Below are 17094 nucleotides of genomic sequence, written 5' to 3' on the forward strand. Positions count from 1 at the left end.
ACAGTGTGTGAGCAGCAGACACTGAGGACAGCACACAGGATCTTGCAGGACCGCTCACACGCCTTGCTCCCAACTGTGCGTCCCTCCCATCCCCGGTTCATCCTGCTAATGACCCCGCAGGGGAGAAATAAAGTTCTTTGATTTCATTTCATTTCATTTGATTGAAACAAACTGGAGAGTGAGTCATAGGCCTGATAAGGTCTATGGAAGAATGAAACTTTTTTTAAAAAAAAGCTTAAATGACTCACTTCAGGGTGTTAATAGGCCTTATGAATGGAATGAGAAGCAAAATAATACAGATTGCAACAAAACTGTAGTTCTTTTCTACTGGTAGAACATGGGAAACTAGATTAGACACCACAGATTGTAAAAGAAAATCTGGTGCAATATATCTGTGTTCTTTACTAATGCTGCTTCTCTATTCAATTAATTACACAACATGGCCATTGCATTGATATTACCCAATTACACATGTAGCCACAAAAACAAGGCCTAATACCAGTAATCTTGTCACTATGTAAGACGGATAGCACAAGCTTTATGCAGTAACATCCACAAATTGATGCAGTAGGCTCAAAATTTTTAGGACTAATAAAAGTATTCTTAATCTTAATAATCAATGAGTAAATAAGACTCTAAATGGAGGACACCTGGGACAACAATCTGACCTTTTTGTGGAGGTGTGCTGGAACCCCACACACACGGACCAGTACTTGCTGTTTAACTCCCACCACCCACTGGAACACAAACTGGGAGTCATCAGGACCCTGCAGCACAGAGAACAAACTGTACCGACCAGCTCAGAAGGGAAGAAGAAGAATCAACATCAGGAAGGCCCTGCAAACATGTGGCTACCCCAACTGGGCACTCATCAAGGCCACAAAAACAAGACCTACCAACAACAGGACGAAGGATAACAACTGGCAAGAGAAAGAACATTGCCATTCGATGGAGTATCAGAGAAACTCTGCAGGCATTTCAATAACCATGACATCCATTTTAAACCGATGATAACACTTACAACACTTAAGACAGAAACTCCCAGGGACAAACACAGCAAAGTGATATATGCAGTCCAGTGCAGTGAGCAGTGCTCTGATCTGTACATTGGTGAAACTAAACAACCACTACACAGAAGAATGGCTCAGCACAGGAGAGCCATTGACAGGCTGGTATACAGGAGACATATAGAAAGGTATTATTAAAACAAAATGTTCAGTTAAAATTAGGGATGTCCCGATCCGATCACGCGATCGGAAATCGGGCCTGATTACGTGATTTCAGACTCGATCGGAATCGGACATTACCTCCCGATCAGGACTCGGAAATATTTTTTAGGGCTGTCAAAGTTAACGCTTTCTGTGCAGGGTGGCTCTGTGTCTTGTAGCGCAGAGGTACGACAGGTTCTGGGTTCGAGATCTTGATGTGCTGCGTGTGTGAAATCTCCAAGTGTGGACACACACACACACACACACACACACACACACACACACACACACACAGGTTTTGCCGCAACGACTGCCTTTATAGAAAGTATCGGATCGGGACTCGGTATCGGCAGATACTCAAAATCAAATGACTCAGACTCGGACTCGAGGGCAAAAAAACCTGATCGGGACATCCCTAGTTAAAATGTTGCATAAAATGCAACATACTCTACTGAGTCAGACGATGGTGATAAGCATATCCAGAAAGTAAAAGCAGCACAACCAAAAAATAAGAAATATACCTAGTGAAATTTATACATACTATATAATCAGCTTCATCTGAAGACCGACTACCAAAAATACGTTGCAACATATTAATACAAACTAACTAGTTAAGACTTTGAATACACAACACTGACATGACCTTTATCCTTGCAGTAAAAGTAAAAGTTGTGATTCGAGTGAATGTAAGTGCAACATCCATTCTCCTTTAGTTTGAAATAAAGCTTCATGAAAATGAAGGAAACCTCACAGCTTGGTGACAACTTGTTTCATAATTTGACACATTACAATTGTGACTATAGCAGCTTTTTATTGTTCTAATTATTTCATTTCTTAAAAGCTATTAAGTCTGCAGTGAAAAAAATAAGTATTTTCATAACAGGTCAAAGGTCAGTTTTGATCAAGTTACAGACACTGTAGTCTTAGCTGAAAACTGAAGTTTGACTGATATCTACAAACTGAACTGAATCCAAACACTAAATTACTAGAATGAACTGGTTCATTGTATAAAAGCAAGAAAACACAAGAAGGCAGTAGATGCAAAGACAACACAAGTTACAAATACAACCTGAGGAATAAACACGGCCTCAGTGTGCGTGAGTAAAAGTCAAGATAAAATAGATCATAATCCTACTAACTACCCTATAAAAGTGTTACCCTGACTGAAAACTTTGTCTGGCTGCATCATGCATGCTCTTGATAATCTCCTGCCTTATCTTGTCTTCACATGTTTTGGACAACTTGGTAAAAAAAAATCCCAATATTATTATTAATTTACAATCATTTTTTAAAGATTCGTTAAAATTGTTTTGACTCTTTTCAGCACTCGGGAGCATCATTATAGATGGGCAGAAAGCTCCGGAGAACTCCATGCTGTATATGGTGTCAGTGCAGCACAATGAGCATCATGTGTGTGGAGGATTTCTGATCACTGAGGAATATGTGGTCACTGCAGCACACTGTGATCACCCACCTACGTGAGTTACTTTTCCTTCCTTAGCTTTTTTTGCAAAGTTTATATAATGCAAGCTATGATTTTCCTTTTTTTTAAAGAAGCATTTTTAGACTTGCTGTCATCATTTATTCTTATTTTTCAGGGTTTTTACAGTAGTTATTGGCACCCATAATCTTAAGAAGACTGAGAAGACTGTGCTCAAAGTTATCCAGAAATACAAACACCCAACTTATGAGAATGTTGGAATGGGAAATGACATCATGCTCCTCAAAGTAAGTAGATTATCTTCAGCCCTGTGCAAATTATGCCAGTATTTGTATTCAGAGTGTGCAAAGAAACAGTGATTAAATAAGTTTAACAGTTTTATGTCTAGTTTGATTTTAAGTCAAAAACATTGCTTTATCCAATTATATTGATCTTTACATTCTGATTCTGTGTCATCAGCTGTCCAGTAAAGTTCAACTGGGCAATGGAGTACAAATCATTCAACTTCCTCATTCTGAAATAACTATAAAGGAGAATGAAATATGTCAGGTGGCTGGTTGGGGGATGACCAGTACTAATAGCAGACCTGTTGACGAGCTGAGAGTGGTGGATGTGTCCGTCATTAGCCGTGAGGTCTGTGCAGAGATGTGGCCTGGTCTTCCTGAAAACGTGATCTGTGCAGGTGGATACAAGACAACAAAAGGGTTCTGTCAGGTACATCTGTTCAGATTATAGTGACAGTTGGTTTCCTTTGTAAATCAGATATAAAGACGTTTAGCTGCCATGAGTGAACAGATGAAGCTCTCTTTACAGGGTGACTCTGGTGGCCCTTTGGTGTGCAACGGGATGGCTGTTGGTGTTGCGTCATTCAACAAACATGCTAACTGTGCCTACCCAGACGTACCCAACGTCTACACGGATGTCTCCAAATATCTTTCCTGGATTGACGGCATTCTGAAGGGGTAAAAAAGTTATATGAGGAAAATTGTGTTATTAAATAAATGAGGAGGAAAATAAATATACAAATAACTAACAATTACAAAAACGCATACAAACCTTTGCTTCAACACACTTTTGTTGTGCCTTTTTGTTAAGTTACTGTCATTATTTGTTCTGTAACAGAGAGGCAAAATAAAATCTTTTGAAACATTTTGTCCTTTAATTTAAAGACACAAATGGTGTTAACATATGTTAGTGGTCAAGAAATGCAAGCATATTACATCATGTATTCATATTCATATATTGAATATGCATATTCAATGCATATTCATACATTTTTAATATACATTTTAGATACAATAAATAATACTTATACAAAATGTATTGGTTAATAAAGCAAATGTGTTTTTTTTTCTCTTTATACATTTTCATTTAATGAAAACCCCAAAACCAACGTAAGAGCTGGTTACAAACACCAAACTATATATGATACGCTAGCTACTTTCCACAGTCTCACTGCATAAACATAGCTTAACAATAGCTCGTATTTAGCTAATGCTAACTTAACTATAATCATACAAAGTTAATAAAGCTCAAATTTAACTTAAGACACAGATAATATCTTAACATTGCATCATAGCATCAAATAGTAACCGTGTGCCTCTTCGGAAGGTTGCTGATACATGAAACATTTCCTTTAAAATTTTCCATTTACCGTGTCTCACTGTCACAGTCTGTTTTTGTTATTAGCGGAACTCCGCGATCGTAGTGGAACCTTTTCAAAATAAAAGCCCTTGTAATCAAAATGAGAAATAAGAATATATAAGCTCAAACCAGAATGAAAACATGTAATAAAGATAACAGAATAATCATTTAACAGGGCTATCTTCTTAAGAAGGCTAAAATATAAATTTGCTTATTTTACATTTCCCATAACAAGTACATTATATTGTTTGCAATAAGTTCTACCTAAAGCAGAAGTTGAGATGTTTAGCGTGTTGTTTAGCAACATCACACTGTTCCATTGCATAACATTATAACACAACCAATGTAACCAATTAGAAAACAGGAACTTCAAATATTTGATAATGCATGTTTTAATGTCACTACATTACACTATGTTACCCAAATTAAGCCACTTTTTCTCCTCCAGGGGGAGTTAATAACTCTGATATGAAGGACAGGAAAGGACTGGAACTTGTTACTGAAGAGCCATGAACTGGATCTACAAGTTATCTGAAAGTGGCATCTTTGCTGAACTACTGCTTCTGCAAGTCAGGATTGGATTTAATACCTGAACTTTCTGAGAAGTGTGTGCCTCTTTCATAATATCTTCAAGGCTGGTATCTTCTTTTCAGCCTGTTGCATCAACTGATATCTTGAAAACAACGAACTGAATCTTTTGTAATCTTGCCAACAAACTCACAATATCCCAACAGAATGTTGGCAAATAAAGTGAAGCAATGGAGACCACAAAATAAGCAAGGCTCTGCTCCAAAAGATATAAAACAAGGACAGAAGAGTCTGGATTTCACTTTAGACCATGACTGTCATAGTCCTTCTCCTGCTGTTCCTGATCACTGGTGGTAAGCTGCAGTCAATATAATGATACATTTACCACAATCCTACCTATATTAACTTGAACTAACATAAGTAAATTATGCTGTGTTTTGTGTTTCAGGAGCTGATGGCTCACGTATTGTTGGAGGCAGAGAATCTGCCCCACACTCACGCCCATACATGGCCTCACTGCAATCCCGAGGAAGTCATTTCTGTGGAGGAGCACTGGTGAGAGCGGACTTTGTGGTGACAGCAGCACATTGTCCAACGTGAGGATTTTTATGTTTTGTATATTTTATAATTGTCTCAGCTGCCTCATCTTATGTTCTTAAGTGTCTTTTCTTGACCTCACTTAAGTTGTGATTTGCAGACCGGACAGAGTTGTTCTTGGAGCTCATTCCCTGAGAGACAATGAACAGACAAAGCAGGTGTTCCGTGTCGTCAGAGCATTCAGGCACCCTGATTACAATATGCTTTTGAATGACATCCAGCTCCTAAAGGTGAGGACAGCTTCAAATCCTGTCTACAACACTGTATCAGATCACCGTTGTGTACATTTTTTGACTTTCCTTCTCAGCTTGACCGCAGTGCCCAACTGACTCCAGCAGTGCAGACGATCCCAATCAGACCTGGCACACCGATCACAGGGCGTCAGTGCCTCACAGCTGGCTGGGGGTACATAGATAACAATCGAAAATCCCCAGACAAGCTTCAGGAAATTGACGTCTTCATCATCAATCAAGGAACATGTCAAACGAGATGGCCATTTCTCGCCCAGTCAATGATTTGTGCTATGCCAACTGGGGCCTTTCGAGGCGCATGCAATGTAAGAAATCAGTGACAATTTTTTAGCAGTATTAAACAGAAACCATTAATATAACAGTGATGTCATTTTAAATCAAATCTACTCACAGTGTCCTCTGCCTTCTGTCTTTAAGGGGGACTCTGGTGGTCCAATGGTGTGTGATGGTGGTGTAGCTGGTGTTGTCTCTTTCGGTGGGAGCGTTTGTGGAGACCCCAACACCCCTAATGTCTACACACGCGTATCATCCTTCAGGGATTGGATTACAAGTGTATTAAACAGAAATTAGATTGAGTGATGTGTATCAGGATGCTTGCCTGCATTTGCTTTTGCTTTCCATTTGGATTTCGCAAAATTACAAATGTGCATTGAGCTGTGATTGTCATACATTGTGTTAGAAACATGTATGAAGCAGTGCTACCTAAAATGAATAATAAATAGCTTTGTTCATGATCAAATAGGTCCCTGTGCTTTTATTTTATAAACACCAGAAGTGGCTGGACTCAGGTCAAAATTTTGCTTACCTAGCTGTAGAATACACCACATAAAACATCAGGAAAGACACAAGTCCAGCTCACATCCACAATGATTTGCTCTGCTGAATGCTAAATAAGTGATGAATGATAGTATTGATACTGTAAAATTAAAATGCAAATAGTTCATTTTACTAATAATAACCTTTAAAATATTATACAATGTAATGATTATGAAACACTTAAAATACAACAGAGGACTAATCATGTGTTCAATTGATCTGAAATTAGGGTTTTTTTAAGCTACTAGCTGCAAGCACATGATCAATTTAAGGACCTGACAGAACACCAGTAATGACCTGCTGTGCACTGGGTCAAGTCTCAGCTCAGTCTAATCTAAGAGTCTTTTTGGGTTCAGAGCACATTTTCCTTATTCCACAATCAGAGATGTGACATAAGTGTGTGTTCATCACTGTATGTCAGGCTGAATTCAGCATCACACCCTGTAAATTTCAGAGTGACAGTGACACAGCACAGGCGATCACACCAAAAAAACCAAAGCAGCCCCGGTGGCCCAGGAAGAACGAGATAATGAGCAGAAGATGGTAAAATGACTGAGGATATGTGGTGAATATTTATGTCAGTACATACAATGCAGCAGTCACTGTTGAGTTTAATGGTTGCTAATGGGATAAACAGACCTATTGATCACACAGATGCAGTTTTGATGTATTCTACCATCCACCTCATCCCCAGACCCCCCCCTTTGTTTAAGCTCAGGTGTCTTTTTCTATGCAATGTAGTGTTCTTTTTTGTGTGAGTTTTTTTCATCACTTATGTTTAATGCACACGCTGATCAGATATAATTCTCAGCTATCGGTATCGGTATCAACTAAATATGTAGATCAGGTATCAGATAAAGAGGCAAATCTGTTCACTTTGATTCTATGTTTGTAGCATGCGCTAAGTCATGAGTCAGCACTTTATGCAGCATGAAGATAGACTTGGCTCACAACAAGTGACAACAAGTGAGCCAGTCAGCAGTATGGAGGTCTGTCATATCTGCAACGAGAGCTTTTACAGATACCAGCAATAAAGGAAATGGTATCAGTATTAGGTATCATTCAGATCAGTTGATATGTAACAGTAGGCAACAGATGAAAGATGATTTTCTGTTTGACCACTGAGCAGTGATGAAATCTGTCACAGCATTTGTGTTTTCAGGATCCTCCGATTCCAGATTGGACTGGAACTATAAATACTCTAAAATGTCTGTCTGCTCTCAATTCATTTCATAACCTTTGTCTTCTTGCATCAATTAATTTCTGAAAAACCTACCCACATATCCACATTAGGTAATTTCACAAGAATGCCACCAGCATGTTGACAAAGACACTGAAGCAAGAGAGGTCGCAACACAAGCAGCACATTTTTCTTCTCACAGACAAAAGTATAAAAGCAGACGAGGAGAGTGTGAATTTTACATGAAATCATGGCCATCACCCTCCTGCTCCTGCTGTGCTTTGTCATCAGTGGTAAGCTACACGGTTTATGAGACAAATTCTAATAGCCGCGAAACCAGCAATACTTTTAGTAATGTCTTTACTCGTACATATTAACTTGAACTAACATAAATGATGATGCTGTGTTTTGTGTTTCAGCAGCTGATGGCTCACGTATTGTTGGAGGCAGAGAATCTGCCCCACACTCACGCCCATACATGGCCTCACTGCAATCCCGAGGAAGTCATTTCTGTGGAGGAGCACTGGTGAGAGCGGACTTTGTGGTGACAGCAGCACATTGTCCAACGTGAGGATTTTTATGTTTTGTATATTTTATAATTGTCTCAGCTGCCTCATCTTATGTTCCTAAGTGTCTTTTCTCAACCTCACTTAAGTTGTGATTTGCAGACCGGACAGAGTTGTTCTCGGAGCTCATTCCTTGAGAGACAATGAACAGACAAAGCAGGTGTTCCGTGTCGTCAGAGCATTCAGGCACCCTGATTACAATATGCTTTTGAATGACATCAAGCTCCTAAAGGTGAGGACAGCTTTATATCTTGTCTACAACACTGTATCAGATCACCGTTGTGTACATTGTTTGACTTTCCTTCTCAGCTTGACCGCAGTGCCCAACTGACTCCAGCAGTGCAGACGATCCCAATCGGACCCGGCACACCGATCACAGGGCGTCAGTGCCTCACAGCTGGCTGGGGGTACATAGATAACAATCGAAAATCCCCAGACAAGCTTCAGGAAATCGACGTCTTCATCATCAATCAAAGAACATGCCAAACGAGATGGCCATTTCTCGCCCAGTCAATGATTTGTGCTATGCCAACTGGGGCCTTTCGAGGCTTCTGTAATGTAAGAAATCAGTGACGGTGATAATTATTCTGGAAATATTAGGCATAAATTAAAAAAAAATCGTTTTCAGATCATCATTTAACCACTCACAGTGTCCTCTGCCTTCTGTCTTTAAGGGGGACTCTGGTGGTCCATTGGTGTGTGATGGTGGTGTAGCTGGTGTTGTCTCCTTCTCTGGACGGATATGTGGAGACTCCACCACCCCTGATGTCTACACACGTGTATCATCCTTCAGGGACTGGATTACAAGAGTGTTAAACAGCAATTAGATTGAATGATGTGTAACAGGATGCTTGCCTGTATTTGCTTTTGCTTTCCATTCGGATTTTGCAATATTCTAAGGTACAAATGTGCATTGAGCTGAACTTGCAGTGATTGTCATACGTTGTGATAGAAACATGTATGAAGCAGTGCTAGTTACAATGAATAATAAATAGCTTTGTTCATGATCAAATAGGTCCCTGTGCTTTTATTTTATAAACACCAGAAGTGGCTGCACTCATTTCAAGCCTGAATGTGGGCAGTGTGCGTACCGAGCTGTAGAATACACCACATGAAACATCAGGAAAGACACAAGTCCAGCTCACATCCACAATGATTTGCTCCGCTAAATGCAAAATGAGTGATGAACAAATTCCTCTACATTTATGATGGTATTGATACGGTTAAATTCCAAGCTAATTAAAAATGCAAATACTTCATTTTACTAACATTAACCTTTACAATATAATATAATATAATCACAATCATAAAATATTGAAACTACAGCAAAAGAATAATCAGGTGTGGGTTTGACAATTTATCCGAAATGAGGATGCATGAGATACTTACTGGCTGTAAACACAACACAATTTTAAAGGAGCTGATGGAACACCAGCAAGGAAGCCAAACAATGACCAGCTGTACATGGGGTCATGTCTCAGCTAAGTCTAATCTGAGATTGTTTGTGGATTCAGAGCAGATTTTTTATATTCCACAATGAGAGATATTACAATATATATGTGTTTGTTCATCATTGTATGTCAGGCTGTGATGGCCAATATATATATATTGGCCATCACAGCCTGACATATATACACATATATAGGGATGTCCCGATCAGGTTTTTTTGCCCTCGAGTCCGAGTCTGAGTCATTTGATTTTGAGTATCTGCCGATACCGAGTCCCGATCCGATACTTTCTATAAAGGCACTCATTGCGGCAAAACCCGTGTGTGTGTGTGTGTGTGTGTGTAGGCCTGTCACGATAACAGATTTTGCTGGGCGATTAATTGCCAAGAGAAATTATTGCGATAAGCGATAATATTGTCAAATCAATGTTCAACTAACATAATGATAATGACATATAATGCAAGTACACCCTTTCAAAGATCAATAAACTTTAATTTCTAAAGAACATTTAACATTGGAAAGGCCCCCAATTATCAACACTATTATTATTATTGTTATTATTAATGATATTAATATTATTATTATGAGTAGTGGTAGGCCTATTACCATAGCTTATCTGAGCATAGTCAATGGAGTTAAGTCAAACCAACTAGCACGTCATGAGCAACAGAGAGTCGAACAACAGGCACTCTACCTGCTGCTGGGAGTGGGCTCACCTGTGCGCACATGTGTTTGTGTGCGCACGCGTTTGCGTGTGTGTATGCGCATCAGCGAATTTTAAAAAACGCCACCATGTAGACAGAAACACATAAAATAGCAGAGATGGCACAAGAGGACTGGGCAAGAGAACTAGACTGGGTGGCGCTGCCGCAAGTGCCGCCAGTAAGAAGGCAGAGAACTTCACTCGTACAACGCGGACTCTCTTTGATGGCACGTTATTCATAAGCATGTTTAGTCTTGTGGTGAATTGTGTGGAAGTGTTGAACCAGTGTTGTGCAGCTTCAGAGCTCTCTGTGTTGCTGTAACCAGCGTCCAAGCCCTGCAGCGCTGTGACGCACCGTGGCGACGCAGACAGCGAGCTGACCGTGGTCTGCTCAGAACATCCTGTAAACGTCACACAATGAGTTAAAAAATAAGAACTACCTGTTGGTTTGACACATTTTAAGACAGAAGCCGCGGGCCATATTAAATCTGACGGCCGGACTTTGCACACTTTATACGCTACGACGCACCAAGTGACGCCTTTTGTCATCCAGCCTCTTTGGCAGCGAGAGGGGGAGAGAGAGAGAGAGAGGAAAACAAACAAGCGTGCAAATGTAATTTATCGCGGCCGAAAAACTTATCGAGCCCATTTAAAGTTATCGTGCAATTAATTGATTTATTGTTTATCGCGACAGGCCTGTGTGTGTGTGTGCCGCCACACTGGGAGATTTCACAGCACATCGAGGTCTCGAACCAGGACCTGTCGCACCAAAAGCAGCTGTCATACCCCTGCACTACAGGACACAGAGCCACCCTGCACAGAAGGCGTTAACTTTGACAGCCCTAAAAAGTATATATCCGAGTCCTGATCGGGAGGTAATGTCCGATTCCGAGCGAGTCTGAAATCACGTAATCACGTAATCGGGCCCAATTTCCGATCATGTGATCGCATCGGGACATCCCTACATATATATATATATATATATATAGTTATAGCTATATATATATATAGATATATCTATATATATACACATATATATACATGTATTGGCTTCACTCACTAATTTTTACAATAAAATTAGTGAAATATGAAAAAAGCAGACAGATGAAAGACGTTTTTCTATTTGAGTAGTGATAAAACATGTCAGAGCATTATGATTACTGGTAATACAAAATGTTTGTCAAGAAAAAAAAACATAAACATGAACTGTATGTGTATCTTGTGAAGTTACAAAATATATATATATATATATATATATATATATATATATATATATATATATATATATATATATATATATATGTATATATGTATTTGTAACTTCTTAAGAAAGAGCATGTTGGCAAATACACTGAAGCAAGAAAGACCACAAACTAAGCAACATTTCTCTCAGAAAAGAAGTATAAAGGCACAAGAGGAAAGTGTAGATTTCATTTGAGACCATGGTTGTCACCTTCCTGCTCCTGCTGTTCTTTGTCATCAGTGGTAAGCTACACTGACTTTATGAAAAAATCTGTTAAAAACCTGCACTGTTTGAGTAATAATGTCTTTTTTCTTGGTATAAAATCCTGAAACATGCAACGTGTACCTTATTACCTTTAATCAACATAGATACATGATGCTGTGTTTTGTGTTCTGAGCAGCTGATGGCTCGCGTATTGTTGGAGGCAGAGAATCTGCCCCACACTCACGCCCGTACATGGCCTCATTGCAATCTCGAGGTCGTAATTTCTGTGGAGGAGCACTGGTGAGAGCGGACTTTGTGGTGACAGCAGCACATTGTGACTCTTCTGGGTACGTTTTCTTGGCACCAACAATGTGATATCTATAACAGTTAGGAATTCAAAGTCACATTAAAGATGCTATACCTTTAAACCTACTTCGCCTATCGGGAGCCATAGATGTTTTAGGAAAGTTTATATGTTTGTGTAATTTTCTAGACCCTACACAGTTGTACTTGGAGCTCATTCCCTGAGTGCTAGCGAGCCAACAAAGCAAGAGTTCAGCGTTATCAGATCAATTCCACATCCAGCTTATGATGGTGATATGAATGATATCATGCTTCTAAAGGTGAGAACTGATTTAATTCACTTTGCATAGAGGATGTGAAGCTATAGGATTTCACAAATTATAACATCATTACCTTTTTTTTTGCATTACTCTCCCTCTCAGCTTAACGGCAGTGCCCAACTGAGTGAAGCAGTTCAGGTGATCGCTCTCAAATCTGGCAGGCTGAGGACAGGAAGTCAGTGTGTCACAGCTGGCTGGGGGGATGTTGGGGATAATAGGACCTTAGCAACCAAGCTTCAGGAAGTTGGTGTCACCACCCTATCACAACAGGAATGTCGAAAGAGATGGGGTCAAGTTCCCATCAGCAGAACGATGGTTTGTGGTGTGGGGGCCCACACCTTGCAAGGCTTCTGCTCTGTAAGACAATAAAATGACCAAACGTCTATTTTTTAACCAAAACCCACTCACAGTGATGCGTCTTCTTTCACTCCTCTTCAAGGGGGATTCAGGTGGTCCATTGGTGTGTGATAGAGCTGCAGCTGGTGTTGTCTCCTTCTCCGGGCGGCGTTGTGGAGACCCCAAGACCCCTGATGTCTACACACGTATATCTTCCTTCACGGACTGGATCACAGAAGTGTTAAGGAGCAATTAGATGACATGATCATTTGTTAGCATGCCTGAAAAGACTGCTGTTGCAAAAACCCTGTCTTCACCACGCTGCAGTGATCACCTCAGCTAGGACAAGGCATTGTTAAATAACAAATGCAAAGGCTATTGGTCCAAATGTAATTCCCATCATGTTTTGTTGTATTGAGAGTATGTGTCAACAGAAAAATGATGAATAAAATAATTCAGAGGCACTGCTGTTTCATTGCAAGTTAACAATACAGACATAGCCTTTTAATACTATTTAACACCTTTCACTGCTTATCTAGGCAGTTGGAGTGGGTGTGTTGCTGGTGAATTGCAAGTTAATGTCCTATTGTCCTAGTGTGCCAGAGTGACACACACTAATCTTGTCACACAAACAAAAAGTAGGACACAGAACGCAGTGATGACAGACTGCGTGTGACTCACTTGACAAAATCGTGCAAAGATAAGCTGCAAAATGCACAAAATGCTTACTTAAGGGATGTGGTCAGATGCTAAGATCAATAGATACGTACCACCTACTGTATAAATGTGCTACCCTGACACCAAAGAAGACAAGTCCATTGTCTAGCTGCCATCATGCACAGTCTGCACATATACTTGCCTTTCCTTGTCCTGACATGCTTTGGATGGCTTGGTAGGATCATAATATGAATCTTATTTCTAACCATTTAAATATGCATAAAAATATTTTGTTTTGATTTTGTTGTTGTGGTTTTGACTTTCATCTTTTCAGCACTCGGGAGCGTTATTATAAATGGGCAGAAAGCCGCAGAGAACTCCATGATGTATATGGTGTCAGTGCAGCACAATGAGCATCATGTGTGTGGAGGATTTCTGATCACTGAGGAATATGTGGTCACTGCAGCACACTGTGATCAACCACCTACGTGAGTTACTTTTCCTTCCTTAGCTTGTTTTGCAAAGTTTATATAATGCAAGCTATGATTTTCCTTTTTTTAAAGAAGCATTTTTAGTCTTGCTGTCAGCATTTCTTATTATTTTTACAGGCATTTGACAGTAGTTATTGGCACCCATAATCTTAAGAAGACTGAAAAGACTGAGCTCAAAGTTTTCCAGAAATACAAACACCCAAATTATAAGAATGTTGGAATGGGAGATGACATCATGCTCCTCAAAGTAAGTAGATTATCTTCAGCCCTGTGCAAATTATGCCAGTATTTGTATTCAGAGTGTGCAAAGAAACAGTGATTAAATAAGTTTAACAGATTTATGTATATAGTTTGATTTGAAATACTATACTGTACACACTGTTTGTGTCCTTCATTCAAGAAATGATTCTATCTGACTGAAGGCTGACGGTCTCTGTGTTTGATGGATTGATCTTTACATTCTGATTCTGTGTCCTCAGCTATCCAGTAAAGTTCAACTGGGCAATGGAGTACAAATCATTCAACTTCCTCATTCTGAAATAACTATAAAGGAGAATGAAATATGTCAGGTGGCTGGTTGGGGGATGACCAGTACTAATAGCAGACCTGTTGACGAGCTGAGAGTGGTGGATGTGTCCGTCATTAGCCGTGAGGTCTGTGCAGAGATGTGGCCTGGTCTTCCTGAAAACGTGATCTGTGCAGGTGGATACAAGACAACAAAAGGGTTCTGTCAGGTACGTCTGTTCAGATTATAGTGACAGTTGGTTTCCTTTGTAAATCAGATATAAAGACGTTTAGCTGCCATGAGTGAACAGATGAAGCTCTCTTTTCAGGGTGACTCTGGTGGCCCTTTGGTGTGCAAAGGGATGGCTGTTGGTGTTGTGTCATTCAACAAACATGCTAACTGTGCCTACCCAGACGTACCCAACGTCTACACGGATGTCTCCAAATATCTTTCCTGGATTGACGGCATTCTCCGGCAATAAAACTGACTTGAACATATGTATGTCTATGTGTTGCTTCAGTACACCCATAGCCTATTTGGGATGTAAATTTTTGCCTCAGTTTAAATCACTGCTTACTACTACTAAAAAAGAAAAGAAAACATTTTAAAATCTTTTGTCCCATTTTAAGTTGCTGTTAATGAACATTTTGACTTCAGCTTTGTCTTTTAATCTTTGAAATATTCTAATCTAAAATGCACCTAGAGCTTTAAATTTTGTCTTCTATAGCGTGTGGGATTAAACCCATTTACACAATGATTTCCATTTTGCACATATTTGTATACTATTCGTCAGTTCAACGGCAAGGCAGCAGATGTCTCTAAGATTAGGGACAATGAGAACAGGGAGTCCATGCCACATAGCAGGCTGAGCATAGATAATAATCAAAACTTACCAGACAAGCTTCAGCTAATCAACGTCACCACAGACACCACAAATGATTTACTAAATAGTTCTGACAGGGACTGTTTCATCTGCAGCCATCAGATTAGCAAGCAGCAAGTGTCCCACTGAACTACAACTAAGATACTTTTAAATGTCAACCTGAATAACATGGCTTTTGTTGAGACGACTCCCCTGAAGACCTCTCAGTCGCCTCCCCTAGTTGGTTGGTGAGGAAAAGAGTGGAAAGTTTGTTGGTCTCAATTTTACTTATTTATTTAAAGGCAAACATGAGGTTACAAAATAAGCAGAGCTCTGGATTGTCATAGAATAACAACAAACACTTCATCAAAAGTAAGACGTTATATTGTGCCAGGGGCAGTCCATGTACGCGCACACACACAGTGTTATCACAAAGTTACATAATTCACCCCTCCCAGTTCTGTCAGGCAGGGGCCGCTCCACAAGGTCTTCTTCCTCTTTTATATTGGTGTTTACTGGTTACTTCAAGCACCTGGGCTGGCTGCTAAGTCTAGAGGTGGAATGGAAGCCCTCCCTTCTGTCGGTCACGAAACTGGGTCACAGAGCACACCCTTCCCTTAAAAGTGGTGATGCACAATGAAAAACTTACACATCTTAAGAATTTCACCATACTTGACTCACTTTGATTTCTGTGATACTTTACAAAAACTAAACACTTCTAATTATGTGAACAGACGCTACATGATAATAAGCTGCCTATTAAAAACCTCTGGTGGCACTGATCACAAAGAGAAGAATTAAACATAAACCAGAATCTCTTAAATCTACACAAATGGTTTTGCTGCCTCAACCTGATCAAACAGACCATGAGACCAGCCAAAATGCTGCTGCAGTAACTGCTTTTCAACTTGTAGCGGGCACTCACTGCACACATTTATAAAAATTAAATATCTCATATTTGTGTCCTGATTGAGACCTGAATCAACATTGCTACGTTGTAAAGGCTGTATGTATATATAATATATATAAATCTGAAAAAAAATTATGTGTTTAGGATGTGTTAGTGATGTAGCTAATAAACTGTGACTGTGACATCTGACCTGTCTGGCTTTTATGACTAAATGAGCAACACTGCATGTCTTTAAAGTTAAGTGCCAAGGTAAACTAGTTTGCATGTTTTTTGCACACTCAGCTAACATACTGGCTTATTCTGGTGTAAAGCTGTGGTGTCACTAAGAAAGGTTTTTAAAAACTGCCGTGACCCGGATTTGAACCGGGGTTGCTGCGGCCACAACGCAGAGTACTAACCACTATACGATCACGGCGAGCTGTCCTGTGGGACAGTGAAATAGCCCAGGTGTAACAAACAGACGTTCTAAAATTTTACTTTGAAACACAATTCTTTCATCATATTAGTAAACCTTTCAGTAATAACTTTAGAAACAACATCATAACAAAAGTTTTAGCTCATGAGACAAAATGTGCTCAAGACGAAGAACAGAGAAAGACACTGAGTGTCTGAGTAAATGTACAATCTACTATGTGTGATCAGTGTCTCAGAGATTGTAGCCGACTTTAAAGAGACACAGTATTGCACATTTATACACAAAAGCCATCATCTCACAGTTTATTACATTAAAATTACTGGCTGCTGACCTTATGGAGTCTCTAAGGTTCTAGTGATGGGCACATTTTGTCTCATGAGCTAAAAAGTTCGTTATGATGTTGTTTCTAAAGTTTTTACTAAATGTGATGGATGAATTGTGCCATTGGATCAGTCCCAAGACAGAG

The 17094-nt window shown here is 39.7% G+C and overlaps 4 protein-coding genes and 1 non-coding gene across 6 annotated transcripts in view; 4 read left to right on the forward strand and 1 right to left on the reverse strand.

Moving 5' to 3' along the window:
• Positions 1–3630, forward strand: part of LOC114434129 (mast cell protease 1A-like) — a 63715-nt gene extending 60085 nt beyond the window's left edge. Inside the window, exons 2-5 of the mRNA XM_028403094.1 lie at positions 2533–2686; positions 2807–2936; positions 3109–3363; positions 3463–3630. Of these exons, the coding sequence (XP_028258895.1) occupies positions 2533–2686; positions 2807–2936; positions 3109–3363; positions 3463–3615 (692 nt within the window). The 3' untranslated portion in view covers positions 3616–3630. The remainder of the gene's footprint in view (positions 1–2532; positions 2687–2806; positions 2937–3108; positions 3364–3462) is intronic.
• Positions 3631–5043: 1413 nt separating this feature from the next.
• Positions 5044–6408, forward strand: LOC114434132 (mast cell protease 3-like). The gene is made up of 5 exons (XM_028403096.1): positions 5044–5174; positions 5270–5417; positions 5519–5648; positions 5726–5974; positions 6087–6408. Exons 1-5 carry the CDS (start codon positions 5132–5134, stop codon positions 6237–6239), a joined length of 723 nt encoding a protein of 240 aa, XP_028258897.1. The 5' UTR covers positions 5044–5131; the 3' UTR covers positions 6240–6408.
• Positions 6409–7828: 1420 nt separating this feature from the next.
• LOC114434134 (mast cell protease 3-like) lies at positions 7829–9243 on the forward strand. 2 transcript variants are annotated; one of them, XM_028403099.1, is made up of 5 exons: positions 7829–7958; positions 8085–8232; positions 8334–8463; positions 8541–8789; positions 8906–9243. In XM_028403099.1, the coding sequence occupies exons 1-5, from the start codon at positions 7916–7918 to the stop codon at positions 9056–9058; spliced, it is 723 nt and encodes a 240-aa protein (XP_028258900.1). In that variant the 5' UTR covers positions 7829–7915; the 3' UTR covers positions 9059–9243. The 2 variants fall into 2 exon arrangements, with proteins under 2 accessions (XP_028258900.1, XP_028258901.1); XM_028403100.1 differs by having other exon boundaries at positions 8088–8232.
• Positions 9244–11824: 2581 nt separating this feature from the next.
• On the forward strand, positions 11825–15036 carry LOC114434596 (trypsin-2-like). Its single transcript, XM_028403916.1, has 11 exons — positions 11825–11867; positions 12026–12176; positions 12323–12452; positions 12555–12809; positions 12892–13041; positions 13328–13392; positions 13595–13680; positions 13780–13933; positions 14054–14183; positions 14416–14670; positions 14770–15036. The coding sequence occupies exons 1-11, from the start codon at positions 11825–11827 to the stop codon at positions 14920–14922; spliced, it is 1572 nt and encodes a 523-aa protein (XP_028259717.1). The 3' UTR covers positions 14923–15036.
• Positions 15037–16556: 1520 nt separating this feature from the next.
• trnah-gug (transfer RNA histidin (anticodon GUG)) lies at positions 16557–16628 on the reverse strand. Its single transcript has one exon. It is a non-coding gene; the product is annotated as a tRNA-His (tRNA).
• Between the last annotated feature and the right edge of the window lie 466 nt (positions 16629–17094).

The sequence above is a fragment of the Parambassis ranga genome, chromosome 4 (genome assembly GCF_900634625.1).
Source record: "Parambassis ranga chromosome 4, fParRan2.1, whole genome shotgun sequence".
Classification (NCBI taxonomy): Eukaryota; Metazoa; Chordata; class Actinopteri; family Ambassidae; genus Parambassis; species Parambassis ranga.

What these genes read in the sequence shown, in the direction of transcription:
- LOC114434596 (XM_028403916.1), top strand. Translation starts at nt 11,825, where the DNA reads ATGGTTGTCACCTTCCTGCTCCTGCTGTTCTTTGTCATCAGTG. An exon ending in CCTTGCAAGGCTTCTGCTCT is followed by an intron (nt 12,810 to 12,891) that starts GTAAGACAATAA and finishes CTCCTCTTCAAG; the next exon opens with GGGGATTCAGGTGGTCCATT. An exon ending in CAACAAAAGGGTTCTGTCAG is followed by an intron (nt 14,671 to 14,769) that starts GTACGTCTGTTC and finishes CTCTCTTTTCAG; the next exon opens with GGTGACTCTGGTGGCCCTTT.
- LOC114434134 (XM_028403099.1), top strand. Translation starts at nt 7,916, where the DNA reads ATGGCCATCACCCTCCTGCTCCTGCTGTGCTTTGTCATCAGTG. An exon ending in GCTGTGCTTTGTCATCAGTG is followed by an intron (nt 7,959 to 8,084) that starts GTAAGCTACACG and finishes TTTGTGTTTCAG; the next exon opens with CAGCTGATGGCTCACGTATT. An exon ending in ATGACATCAAGCTCCTAAAG is followed by an intron (nt 8,464 to 8,540) that starts GTGAGGACAGCT and finishes TTTCCTTCTCAG; the next exon opens with CTTGACCGCAGTGCCCAACT.
- LOC114434132 (XM_028403096.1), top strand. Translation starts at nt 5,132, where the DNA reads ATGACTGTCATAGTCCTTCTCCTGCTGTTCCTGATCACTGGTG. An exon ending in GCTGTTCCTGATCACTGGTG is followed by an intron (nt 5,175 to 5,269) that starts GTAAGCTGCAGT and finishes TTTGTGTTTCAG; the next exon opens with GAGCTGATGGCTCACGTATT. An exon ending in CCTTTCGAGGCGCATGCAAT is followed by an intron (nt 5,975 to 6,086) that starts GTAAGAAATCAG and finishes TCTGTCTTTAAG; the next exon opens with GGGGACTCTGGTGGTCCAAT.